Source organism: Neolamprologus multifasciatus, chromosome 15 (genome assembly GCF_963576455.1).
Source record: "Neolamprologus multifasciatus chromosome 15, fNeoMul1.2, whole genome shotgun sequence".
In the NCBI taxonomy this organism is placed as follows: domain Eukaryota; kingdom Metazoa; phylum Chordata; class Actinopteri; order Cichliformes; family Cichlidae; genus Neolamprologus; species Neolamprologus multifasciatus.
Genome location: NC_140453.1, coordinates 19,392,037 through 19,405,772, shown reverse-complemented (window position 1 = coordinate 19,405,772; position 13,736 = coordinate 19,392,037). Strand labels below are relative to the sequence as shown.

The following is a 13,736-nucleotide window of genomic DNA, read 5'->3' as shown; positions in this document are numbered from 1 at the left end:
ACTGATGGGATCTGGTACTCTGCCCAACAGAAAGTCCACTGGCAACCTGGGTTCTTGTCCAAACATCAATAAGTATGGAGTTTCCCCAGTAGCCTGATGGGGAGTGGTGTTATAACAATAAAGTAACTGGGGCAAACATACATTCCAGTCCCTTTTCCTGGATACTGGCAGGGTCCGCAACAAATTATGCAAAGTCCTATTAAAGCGTTCGCACTGACCATTTCCAGCCGGATGATAAGGAGTAGTATGGGACTTCTCAATACCATAAAACTTGCAGAGCTGCTGGATCAGGGAGCTTTCAAAGTTATGACCCTGATCAGAATGAATACGCGCCGGTACACCAAACTTTGAGAACCACTCTGTTACGAGAACCTGGGCCACTGTAGCAGCACATTGGTCACGAGTGGGGACAGCCAATGTATACTTGCTAAAAACATCAGTCATTACCAAGACGTTCTCCAGCCCATTCCGGGAAGGTTCAAGCAGGGTGTAATCAATGGCCAAGATTTCATTTGGTCGAGAAGCCAACAAATGTCCCATGAAACTTTGAGCTGCTGGTTGGGTGTCTTTTGCAACGTTCACATCTCTGACACCAGCGAGCTACCTCAGCAGACATACCTGGCCAGTAGCACCGTGAGCGGAGAAGCGCTAGGGTCCTTTCCACACCTTGATGGCCATGGTCCTGATGAAGATGGGTCAGCACCTGCTCCATTAGTGAACTAGGCAGCAAAAGCTGAAGTACTACCTCGGCACCGTCAGGGCGATGAACCTGACGATACAGAACTCCATCCCTTTCAATCAGACGATCCCATTGTCGTAGCAGCACCAGAACAGGTGGGGCAAGTTGCTGCCGCTCCTCGAAGCTAGGTCGCTGCTTCCGTCTCCAGAACCCCAGGATCTCTTTTATCACTGGATCGACCTGTTGGAGGGCATGAAGATCAGGAGTGGTGAGATGGGGCAAAACTGTAATGGCAGCTTGGGATACCTCAACTGGTCCCAGCTGCAAGGCTTGTTGAAGAGGTTCAGGCAAGGCTGTACCAGGAACCATGGCTTTAATTTCCTGAGGATCGGGTGGATGCTGGCGAGATAAAGCGTCTGCATTCTTATTACTCCTTCCTGACCTGTACTTTAAGTCGAAGTCAAATGAAGCGAGCTGAGCTGCCCAGCGCTGTTCAGTAGCCCCAAGTTTAGCAGAAGACAAATGACTAAGAGGATTGTTGTCAGTGTAAACAATACACTTGTGGCCCAACAAGTACTCTCTAAACTTCTCAGTCATGGCCCACTTAAGTGCCAAAAACTCCAGCTTCATTGAGCTATAATTTAGCATATTGCGCTCAGTAGGCCTCAAACCCCGACTGGCATAGGCTATTGGCCTCACCTTACCTCCCTGCTCCTGGGAGAGCACTGCCCCTAGGCCGCCATGACTGGCATCCACCTCTAAAATAAAAGGCAAAGTGAAATCTGCATATGCCAGCACTGGTGCTGTTGTCAGTTTAGTCTTTAATGCCTCGAAACTTTGAGCACACTCTGCAGTCCAGTTCTCCATTACACCATGCTCTGACCTCTTCTTTGATTTTCTGCCTCCCCATTCTGCCACCAGTCTATGCAGAGGTGCCGCCAGCTTGGCAAAACCCTCTACAAAACGGCGATAATAGCTGGCAAACCCAAGAAAGGACCGCAGTTCTGAAACAGTCTTAGGAGGCTGCCAGTTAGCCACCACTTCAACCTTGCTAGGGTCCGTGGAGACACCCTGATCGGAGATGACGTGGCCCAAGTAGCAAACCTCCCGCTGGAAAAAGGCACATTTGGCAAGCTTTGCTTTCAAACCCTCCTGCTGAAGCCGACCTAGCACCACATCCAGCCGCTCAAGATGTTGCTGTACTGTTGATGAGAAGATTACAATGTCATCAAGATAGAGACGCAGAGACTGGCACTGTTGATCACCGAAAAGGCGTTGCATTAGTCTCTGGAAGGTGCTAGGGGCATTACAGAGCCCAAATGGCATTCGGTTCCACTCAAATAGGCCAAAAGGAGTACAGAAGGCAGTCTTGGGCCTATCCTCTTCCGTAACTGGGACCTGATTGTAGCCACTGGCTAAATCCATGGTGGAAAACCAACGGGCACCAGTCAGCGCATCTAGGGATTCCTCAATGCGCGGCAGGGGGAATGCATCTTTCCTTGTCTTGTTGTTCAGTTGCCGATAATCCACACACATGCGTGGGCTGCCATCCTTTTTCTTAACGAGCACAATGGGAGAAGCATAGGGGCTGCTACTCTCTCTAATCACCTTAGCGCCTAGCAACTGGTTAATATGCTCTTTCACAACCTCATACTCTGAAGGGGGGATGCGCCTATAACGCTGCCGCACGGGGATGTCATCTAAGAGCGGAATGTCATGGGAGATCAAGTTAGTGCAACCCAAATCAGTGTCGTGAGCAGAAAAGACCGAGCTGTATTTCTTAAGGAGAGACCTCACCTGTCCCTGTTCCTCTGCTGACAGTTTAGACAAATCAATCCCTTCCATCTGATCTTGCACAGTAGGAGTGGCGGTGTGAGATGCAATTGTTGCTATGTTAGGGGGTATCTCTGTCACACCAGCAGGCAAACTGACAACGTGAACATCCTCCAGGGTCCCCATAATGGTCCTGGGATGAAGCAAAACCGCTGTGGTCCCTACATTAACAACTGGTATGTATGCAGTACCTCTAACCACTCGAACCAATGCAGGGGACGCTAAAAGTCCAGCAGGCAAATTAACATCATTGGGTTCAAATAACACTGTGGCGCCTGAATATTGCTCAGAACAGGTGGCGGCCACTATTTTCATTACACCACCTGGAATGCAACATGCTCGCTTACCTCTCACTCTCACATGGCCAGACCAGTCCGGTGGGGCTCTTGTACTAACATCATGACACTTTTGCAGCGCATGCACAAGGGATTTAGGGGCCTCTGTGACAGAGCCCAAACTAAACAGTGCTTCACCATGTTGCCCAAAAAGCTCGTGGTAACACTTCCGAATCACATTCATTCCCAATACACCCGGAACCATAGAAGGTCCTGCACCTGGCGGGTCCTTAACGATCAACACGCCACACTGCGGAATAAACTTACCACAGAGCTCTACACCTAGCTCTATATAGCCAAGGTAGGGAATAGACAAACCATTAGCCGCTTTAAGCTGCAACCAATGACAAGCTTGGAGATGTTCTTGACCCCAGGACTCAAAGTGCTGGCGGAAAAAGCTTTCAGTAATGGTAGACACCATGGACCCTGTATCAACCAAACAAGGTACTTTTATACCGCCCATGTCCACATCTATATGCGGACAGGATGAAACTAATTTGGAGACTGCCTCTGGACCATTGGAAACAACCCTTGAGCCAATAGACACCCCACCCGAACTGTGGCTCGGCAGTACGGAGGGTGCTAGTTTTCCGAAGCTGTATTTAAGGGAGAGTGCCTGCGATTATGCCGAGGGGCCTGCGAAGGAGGCCGGGAACGAGGAACACGTTCCCCATCACACTCCCGAGCAAAATGTCCAGGTTGCTGACAACGTCTGCATATAATGGCATCGCTCCGTCCCGAGCGAGACATTCGATGGGGGCCCTGCAATCGAGCAATGCTCTGAGTTAGCTGATTAAGTTGCTCCTGCTGGCGCTTTAACAATTCCTTCATCTCACTCATCTCAGACAGATGGGTGGACTGGGCTATTCCTGAAGGACCGCTATGGACCCCATACTGAATGCCATAGACAGAAGGGACAGAACTACTTCTATGTCTAACACCACTAGGCAACCCTTCACGTTCCCACCTAATAGCTTCCCCTCTAATCTCTAACAATGTCAGGGTTGGCTGCCTCCTTACTAGCTGCTTTAACTCCCGCCGCAACGTACTATCTAAGACCTGTTCAACAAATTGATCTCTTAGTAAAACATCAGCATTGGGCATGCCATTAGGGCCGCTCGATTTAACTTTTTCCATAAGACCCAAGAGGGCAAGGGAAAACTCTTGCAGTGTCTCACCTTCCTGCTGTTTTCTAGAGAAGAAAGCTTCCTGCAATGCTACATAGGAGTCTGAACAGCCATAAAGTTCTTGCAATATAGTGATTATCTTAGTGGGATCAGTCCTCTCTGCACTAGAGCGATATTTGATCTCCTCACGTGCTTCCCCTTCCAGGTGGTCAAACAGGAAAAATGCTTTATCAGCCGAAGACAAATGACGTGCCCTAGCACAACCTTCTATTTCCTCCAACCATTCATTCAACCCTATACCTGATTTTCCTCTAAACATGGGGCATTTTCTGTCACGGGGCACAAAAACTAGTCTCTCTGCTACAGAGACACTAGCAGTTGGGGGGTTAACAGATGATGTAGTTGAAGTAGAAGGTGTAGCACTTGTACCTGACCCAACAGCCCTCTCCTGACGCAGCCTCTCATTGTCTGCTTTTAGCTGCGCAATCAAGTCCCTGAGTTCCTGTAACTCTTCCTCCATCTCTATAACACACCTGTGGAATCCAACACCAAAGTAGCTGCTGCTTTGCTTTTATCCTGTACAAAATGAATTTAAAAAAAAAAAAAAAAAAAACAGTTTACGTTACACCAGATAATAAAAATAAAATAAGGAACACACGTCTCTGTTTTTAAAGAGTACAACGCCAAGTTTGTGGCAGCACGAGGTGAGAATAAAGTAAATACTCTTCAGTTTTAAAAGACAACGCCACTCTGGGAATTTCACCCAGAGAATAATCAGTAACACTAATCACCACAAAGGCAGTTAGGTTTGTTATACTCAGTACAGAGACGAGGTTCAATGTTAAAACAAATTGACAATTTATTAACAATTATCTAAAACACCGTATAAAAACACAATCATAAAAATCCACGTACAAATATGCTTAAAAATATATTCAGCGCTGAGGCTTACCAGTGGAGGGGCAGGGATGCCACGCACAAACTCAAAAAAAGAAAACACACCAAGACACAAGTGCAACACAAAAATCACACACTCACACTAATAAACTAAACAAGGCAGGTGTGTACACTCAAGGGATCCCACCACCAAGGCACCCTGGTCTCCTCCACGTCGGCACTCCGCATCTGAATAAAAGAAACAAAGAAAATTTTAATAGATAACAAAATTAATGTAGCGTTGGGGGATAACCCTACTGCAGGACCACACTGGTGATCTGCAGCTATAAAAAGGGCCTCCCACCAGTGGTGTAACAAAAATCCAAACTACAAATCAAAACAGAAAAACATACAATCTGGATAAAACTTTAAAATCTGGAGCAAACGGGATCGCCGTATTGCTCCAACTAGCCGTCTGCCCGACTATAAATTAATCATACGCTCATCAATATGTACGCCAGCTGACTCCCATAACCGGCGTGCATATGGCCGCTGTCCACGCCGACGTCCACGTTAAAAAGCGGACAGCAGCAGGAAAAGAAACTTCACAACGGGAACAGACGGTAAAAGCCAAGCAAAGCAAAGCAGCAGCACTTCAGTTAGTGTGGCGTTGCGTAAAACCAAGGCCCACACTTCCTGCAAAGCATAATAAATAATTACTATAAAACAAACAAAAGGCAAGGATCGAGACAAAATTGAATTACATACCGAGTAACCCCACGTCATGAAACATGAGCAGGGGCTCATAGGAGGCTTCCACAGCTATGCCCTAAAAACAATATCCGTTTACCATCAAGTAAGGTAATGCACACACTACGATGGGTAAACACCTACCAGCCGCGATGGAGGCTTCAGAATAATCTCTGCCACACCAAGGGGAAGTCAGGTGACCAAAAAAGAGATCTCAGGTAAGCGATCCAGGAATGCTCACAGGGCCACTATTTATACTAGCGCCCCCTAATGCGCCAGGCTGAAAGTGGGTGGAACCAAAGAATAACATTCATCCTGCCACACAAGTATTGCAAAGACACAGATACTTTCTGATACAGGCTAAGTACTTTTAACCTGACCAAAGTACTTTTTGGATGGCCTGTGAGTATGACTGGTACTCACAGAAAGCCACATTCAGTTTGAGACTGCATGTGTATATATATCGCAGCTTCGTATCAGTCTCACAGCTTCCACCCACATGCCCAAAACGTAGCAGCTCACATTTCACAACACTGTAGTGTGAACTCGGAGTCATTTAGGTATTAAGGCATGTCAAATATTAAAGTGTCATTTTGCACGTTATTTGTAGGTTTTCACATTACACCCACTTCTCAGATACAAGCAGTGCATACATACTATACTGTGTATAACTGCAGTTTAAGTACAAGCAATAGACTGTTACAGACTTTATTTGTTTTTTGCTGATGCTACTATGACTATAAAAAAAATGTACAATTAGAATGTCAAAATTTATATTTTGGAAATATTTGTGTTTCCAGATCTTGGGATATTACATGTTGTAGACATAACATTTTCTCTCCCTGCTTTTCTTATTTTCATTTCTAAATAGATCGTGTTGTGACGAAAATACGAGGGTCGAAATCTCAAAGCTGTGGATTAGTTTAGTTCCAAAACTGAGTTGAATGCAATTAAAAGGGTGATAGTGAAAGATTGAGAATCAACATGTGAGTTGAGTGTAGAGTTGAGAGGATCACACAAATCTCATTGTGATTATTGTGTAAGAGGGGTTTAGAAGGCAGAGAATAAAAATTTGACCAGGAAACAAAGAAACCCCACAAAATACTCAAACATTAACTAAGCTTTTTTTTTTGTTGTTGTTGTTGTTGTTTTTTACAGGATAAAGAGACCTGTTTGATTTTCCATCATCAAATAAAAACCTGTAAAGGAATATAGACTAGATGCTCTCACACTCAAATACTCGAGGGCTATAATGTTATAGTTGTTACAGTCAGAAGCCTTTAAAAAAAAATCAAACCTGCCATTTTTGTGCTGCTGATTAATATCTTCAAGTCTGACCATTATTGTAAGAGGCTAAGTGCTGTCTTTGTTTGCTGCTAATTGAGAAGGTACCTTAAGAATTTTATGTTAAATAACACATTTAATAAAATATAAGTAACACAAGTAGAAACAAAAAGCCCAATAGCAAGCATGACGAGCATTTCATTTCTTGTATACAGCCAAGAAGGTTTTATGAGTATTTTAGTGCTTTTTTATGCTCTACATTATGAGTTTCAATTTATACTTGACATTTAGTCTAAAGTGTACTGAAAATAGATGTCAATAAAAATATTTTTGCTCTAACCTGAAATGAAATGTGATTCAGTGTCTGCTGAAGAGGCTGTGAGATGTACCTCCAGTGAGGTGCTTTCAATTACCGTGTTTCAATATCTGAACCCTTAAATTCATTTCAGATTCATGAGGAACATACGGGAAAAGCCCATCAGCCAGGGCTGCAGGAGCATGTGGGAGGGAGTTGACGGCAAGTCTCAGCGGGACAGAAAGCAATTGAAATAAATCTGAGATTTACTCAAGCGTCACGCCTCATACTTCATGTTGTTTGCACGGAGGATAAAAGCGACGGTTCGGCAACGTGATTTGAAAAACAAATTTTCTCTTGGGAAATAATTTGAGTATGTGCATATTTTAAGTTGCACCTTTAGTAGACTTGTACAGTATGAGTGCAAATAAGAGAAAAACTAAGAAAAAAGGGAGTGACATGACATCAAATACAAATACATGGATATTTCATGTGAGATAAGAAAACTTACTAAACGGATAAAATGCAAGAAAATATTTAGAAATTTCCTAAATTGTCATGGTCTTCATATTTCAACTCAGACAACAGATGACAGGTGAATAATTAACTGATCTCATAAACCATCAAATAAAAGAAGACTAATTACCACAACTGCACCTAATTAACTCTCTGATCCATTTCGACGGCCATTGGTGAACGCTAGAATTAATTATTTTGGATGCAGACAAGTTTCAAAATATTTTCTGTCTAATCTCTTGCTTAAACTTTAAAGCCTGACGTGTGTGTGTGTGTTACACGTGGAGTATAATGATATCAGTAGGACTATGAGCTGAGGATTAAAGATTGCTCGTGAGTTAAAAGTGGTGCAGCTTGATTGCAAGAAAATAAAAGGTTAATAAAGTGATGACAGGTTGCAGACTTTCAATTAGCCCCAAAACGGCTGACTGTGACACACGTCCAAATATCATTTCCCTTGGCTCGGGGTTCAGCCAGCAGACGGCATGTGTCTGGTGTCTGTGTGAAAGAGAGAGACTGAATGAAAAACAGAAAAGTGCGTTTGTCTGGTTGCGGCTGATAATGTTTCTGTGAAATTTATGAGAGATCAACAGATCGATTCCAGTTGTGGCATTATGGTGTCACGCTGTCAGACAGTCTTTAATTAATCCCTGACTGTTTTGCATGCCAGCCACTAACTCGTCTTTTGTGTCAGCCAATTCCAACTGCTCATGTTCTGCTCCCTAATTACACTCCCAGTGCACATATAACAACCTGCTGCCAAGCTCAAAAATCAGTGTGATCCTGAGCTGGCAGTTCTGAACTTTTTTAGTGTGGTGCCACTTTTCTTCATTCATTACCTCCCTTTCTTAATGAACTGTATTATTACTGAACTAATCTTAAGCGTCATTGTCGTTAACCGCCGACAAAAGGTTGATCAGCATGAAAAAGTGGACTCCATGGACACCATTTACAGCTTTTGATTGTATCACAGATTAAATTGTTGTTTAAGTCCACCTCTTTGTATTACTGAGCATTTGAGAAAATTTCTCAAGTTCACTCTGAAATTAGCAATATTTCTGCTGAACACAACGTAGTTGTAATTCAGTAAAAGGACTAGATGTTACAATCCCTGATAATGCATGGCTTTAAATGGAGAAAATCTTGAGGAATGGCTGTTATGAGGAAAGGCAGCCCAGAAACTTTACCAGCGGCACACATCGTTATGCCTCAACTTTCGGTCTTTGTCCTAAGCTAATGTGCCTTTTTTCCCCCTTGGTTAGGTTTAGGGATTAGAGATCTGATCTAGATTATCCTATTAAATTTTGGGACGCATCATCAGTAGTGGACCTTGGATTCATTGGGTGTTTCGGCCATTATCACTATCCCTCATCCAAGGAGGCCCTGCCAGGGTTGATCAGGCCCCGGAGTGTGTCACTGGTTTACGTTAAATTATTTCTCTTCTTCTTTCTTCTGTTTAGTTTTCTACAGTTTATTTTCTTCTATCTATTCACTGCAACTGAGAAATAATACTTACCTCTTTAACATTTATGGAGCCTCACTTCATGTGATAGAGAAACGGTGATAGAGAGAAGTAAAACAAAAGGGACAAGATAGACGACAGGAGAAAGTTGTGTCTCCATGTGTATCTCCCCTGAGTAAGGCTAGTCCTACAACCAACCAACATGCGCCTGAGTGTGGCTGGGACACATATAATGATATAATACCATATTGATGCTAAAGTTGTTAAAGTGAACCCAACAATCGACATGAAGGAATGGACAGACTGCCAGGGGGCCTAAATAACTTGGTACACCTGAGAAAAGCAGGGAAAAAAATTCCAAATAAGGTAACAAGAAAAAACAAACCGACGCTAAACAAAATGAGGCACAAATTGAGACAGTCTTGTAGGAACCCCTCATCTTTTAACAAGAAAAAGGGTAATGCGGCACAAGTGAACTCAATCAGGCAATAAGGTTGGAAAGAGAACAAAGGTAGGAAGTTAAAAACAAAACGGAAAGATGAGGAAATAACTTTTTAAAGCAAGAGGATATAAATGAAAGAGAATAAACTCATGCAGGCAATGGAAGACACTAACAGGGGCAAAGGAAGGCTCGGGGAAAAGGTCATACATCAGAGTCTTTCAGAGTCTTTCAGAGTCTTTCACATTGAAACTGATACAATTAAACATAATGAAAATATTTCAGATGCTCATCTCAGAATAATTGCTTTTAACAACTCATGCATCTGATCTGATTTGTTCAGGTGGTACGTGACCAGATCACACACTGCACTATGAAGCTACGGCAGACCACCGGCATGATGGAGTACTGTCTAGAAGTCCTCAAAGAGAATGATCCAAGTGGTTTCCTCCAGGTATTTTACACACCTCATGTTTGTGTGTGTGAGACGAGTATGAAGATGAGTAACAGGGGATGTTACAAAGACAAAAAGAACACAAAAAAAACAACAATTTCAGTTAATCATTATCTAAAAACTATTAAACATCTAAAACAACCAAACATCAGCACAAAAACAGCGTGTGGCAGAGTACATTCCTTCTTATGCTGAGGCCAGGGGAATTATGTTACTTAAATAAGTAAAGCACAAGACAAAAACAGTATGAGGTCTTGCTCAAGATTAAAAATCAAGCCAAATCAAATCTCTTTCTGAGATATTTGGAACCAAAAAATGTAAATGAAGGTAGGAAGGAAGCGTGACACACAGATCCTCTGAGCACATTAGGAGAAATCAGCTTCACGGGGAGCCTCTGATGTTTGTTGAATCGGCACAGCCAAAAAAACAAGCAAACCATGGCGTAGCAGAGGAAGGAGTCAGCACGGAGAACAGCAACAACTACAACGACCCCACATGCCTGCCTGCACTTCAGCACCACAGTCACAGCAACATACATCTTATTTTAATACATCTGCAGCTGATCTATTTTGAATCTACATGCCTAGTAATCAATAGGTTGACATGCTCAGTAGCTAATAAATAATTATTGATCTTTGTATGTATAGATGGAGAAACGTGACCTCCTCAGAAGAAATAAATGTTGGTTTAAAGGTTTCCTGCAGAAAGCTAAATCTTGAAGACTTTTCAAGACCATCAGATTTTTTTCTTCATCTATAAATCTGTCTCGAGTCCCAGCTCATGCAGAGTCTGGGCTTTATATCAAAGTCCACACAACTCTCTCAGGAAACAAAAAATGCTTTATACAACTTTATTTGCATATCTTTAGTAGTATATATCAAAAACGCTATATCTGGATGTGTAAAATCAGGGGGGGGGGGGGTCTTTTTTGAAATTTGAAATAGAAAAAATATTCAGTATTCGTGTCACTACTGGAAATACTTCCTTTCCTTATGTGTTAGGTGGTACGCCTGGATAGAGCACGCATGTGATAGAGGAAGGGCACATGACACCCACTTACTCAACAATGACCTGCTCCCACAGACTCAGGATGCAGTGCATGTGCAGAAATATTTGTAGTGTATCAGCAAACATACGGGGGCATATTACAGCCACAGAGGGCAAGAAAAAAGAAAAAAGAAACCAACACAACAGCAAAGAAAGTTGGGTTTTATTTTTTGTGTAAAGGAACACTTCAAGGTTAAGTTGTAAAGAAAGTCATTATTTGAGGTTCTGGGATCAATAACTTATAAAACACATTATTAGACACCAACGACAGATCTATCCGATAAGGTCGATAAAGCAGACCAGAAGCCACAAGCTCATTTTCAATAAAACCTGTCATCCTCTAACCTTGACTAAAAACACATTTAATAATATTTAATTACATTTCTCAAGTCTTACAAATTATTGATTTTAAATAACAAAAACAACAAAAAACAAACAAAAGTACGACGACAATACAGGACTATTTTATTCTATTCTATTCTATTCTATTCTATTCTATTCTGAAGGAGTTCAAATATGTGATTTTATTCCAACTTAAACTTGAAAAATAGAGCAATACAGTTACATGAATTATTTCTTCATCTTTGTTCTTGTAAATTTCAGCTGTTTGATCAAAATTCACAATTTTAAATCTTGATATTTAATTTTTTTTTTTTTTTTTTTTACCTTGAGTGGCCTTCATATGCAGTCATAAATGTGCCTTTATGGTACTGAATAAAAACACACATGATCTCCAGATATTCCAGAAAATAAGCTTCTTTTTTCTTTACCCATTCTGAAGCATAAGCAGTGTTGGGTAAGTTAAAAGTATCAAAAGTAACCCAGTTACTTTCAAAGTAACTAGTTACTCAGGAAAGTAACTTTGGTTTTACTCAGAATTCTCTTGTTAATGTGTTGCTTCCAGTCTTCTAGCTTGCTTACTTGCCACAAGTGCACTGTGCCACCTACCAATGGAAGGAAAAAATAATCTGCATATTTCCACGAGAGAAATCCCACGCCTGGACCGTCATTGACAGCCGCCATGAGTCTAGCCTACGTCACAGCGTCACGTGCGCTTTTTACATCCAACGCGAAAACTGCAGTCGTGGTGCTTTCGATTGTACTCAGAACTCGGAAATTCTGCCTTCCAAGTAGGATGATGTAGGTAACACCAGACTGCAGATGAGCTGCATACAGGGCTGGACTGGGACAAAAAATCAGCCTGGGCGTTTTGACTAGAGCCCGGCCCGCCATTATAGGAAAAATCATAAACCCTTTGAATGAAAACAAACGCTGTTGTGACAGTGATGTTCACTGTTTTGATGGTACATATGCATCAATCGTTTGTTGTAAGATTCAGATAATTATTTTTTAAAAGCTAGACATTTTAAATGAGAATAAGAAAGAAAAGTACTTCTTTGTGCCCCCCTCTGCCTGTTAATGCCCTACCTGGCCCCCCTGGCAAAACTTTGCTAGACCCGCCCCTAATATATAAATATTGAATGAATGTGTTCTCATTTCCAGTGTTTTCTTCATTCTTTACTTCTTACAAGTAAACCATTGCTGAATCTATACTGTGTCTGCAAACTTCAACTTGCCCACTGTATGTGTTTGCGTAGATCTCAGATGCTCTGATCAAGCGAGTGACGTCGTCTCAAGACCAGTGGGTTAAAGGGGCCCTGGAGCCAAAGGTTGGCCCTGACTTTGACCTCACTCTCAATACCGACTCGCTGCTACAGACCATCCTACAGCTGGACTTCTGCCAGGGCAAAGGTGAGCACACGTTTGGACTTTAAAACCAACTGTACTACCACAACTCAGTCAAATTAAAAAATCTCTTTAGCTGTATATTTAAAAGGCGTACTCCACTATATAAGGCATGAGTCTCACACGAGAGAAAATTTGAAAAGAATGGTAAAGCTAGTTTAACTAAGATGTACGGACAAGCTCAGAAACCACTCAATTTTACATTTCCCGTTCACGCACAACATAACAGTAGCAAGTCTAAAATGCAGGTCTAAATTTCTCAGACAGATTGATTGATTTATTAACTTTGAATTGAGAATAATTTGTTATTCTAGATTTACCTCTGTAAACCTTTGGCCTTTTATACTAACTTGATGCATCTCAGAGTCCTTGCTTCAAGCAATTCGCTCCTCACTGGAGGTGATGATTGATTGCTTGTGGACATACCAGCCTCTGGTTGCCTAGGTAATCATCTAATGTATTTACCACCAGATAATATGACAATCAGCAGTATCCTGCAGTATCACTGATAGTCTCTTCACTTGCACACCTGTCTGTGGCCACCACATTGCTTCAAATCATCAAGCAGCCTCAATTCTCCTCCCACTGAGATCATATTCCTCACAAAAATCTTACTATATGAATCTTATTGAACAAAACTATTCCTACACAGTGAGGAAAACTGAGGAACAGTTCAAGGTTGTGGCTGAATTTGGAGGCTGACCACAGATTTTGACTGGGTCGCCAGAATACTCATTTTCTTGAGCTGCACATACCTATTGAAGTCCTGGAGTAAAGCTCATTTGTAAGCTTGCCAATGATTTACTTAAAAAGTCTCTATGATTATAGATATATGTAAATAATTTTGGCATGCACAAACATACACAAACAAGATTCATCTAAAGTTAACAAAA

General features: G+C 42.0%; 1 protein-coding gene and 1 long non-coding RNA gene across 3 annotated transcripts in view; one reads left to right on the top strand and one right to left on the bottom strand.

The window, feature by feature from the left end:
* The window catches only part of trim67 (tripartite motif containing 67), a 67,729-nt gene that overhangs the window by 31,990 nt on the left and 22,003 nt on the right, over window positions 1-13,736 (top strand). For both annotated transcript variants that reach the window (XM_085132485.1, XM_085132484.1), the window contains exons 4-5: window positions 9,940-10,050; window positions 12,696-12,849. In XM_085132485.1, the coding sequence (XP_084988611.1) occupies window positions 9,940-10,050; window positions 12,696-12,849 (265 nt within the window). The remainder of the gene's footprint in view (window positions 1-9,939; window positions 10,051-12,695; window positions 12,850-13,736) is intronic.
* Window positions 5,412-5,926, bottom strand: LOC146501946 (uncharacterized). Its single transcript, XR_014869300.1, has 2 exons — window positions 5,619-5,926; window positions 5,412-5,546 (listed from the first exon to the last, which is right to left on the bottom strand). It is a non-coding gene; the product is annotated as an uncharacterized LOC146501946 (long non-coding RNA).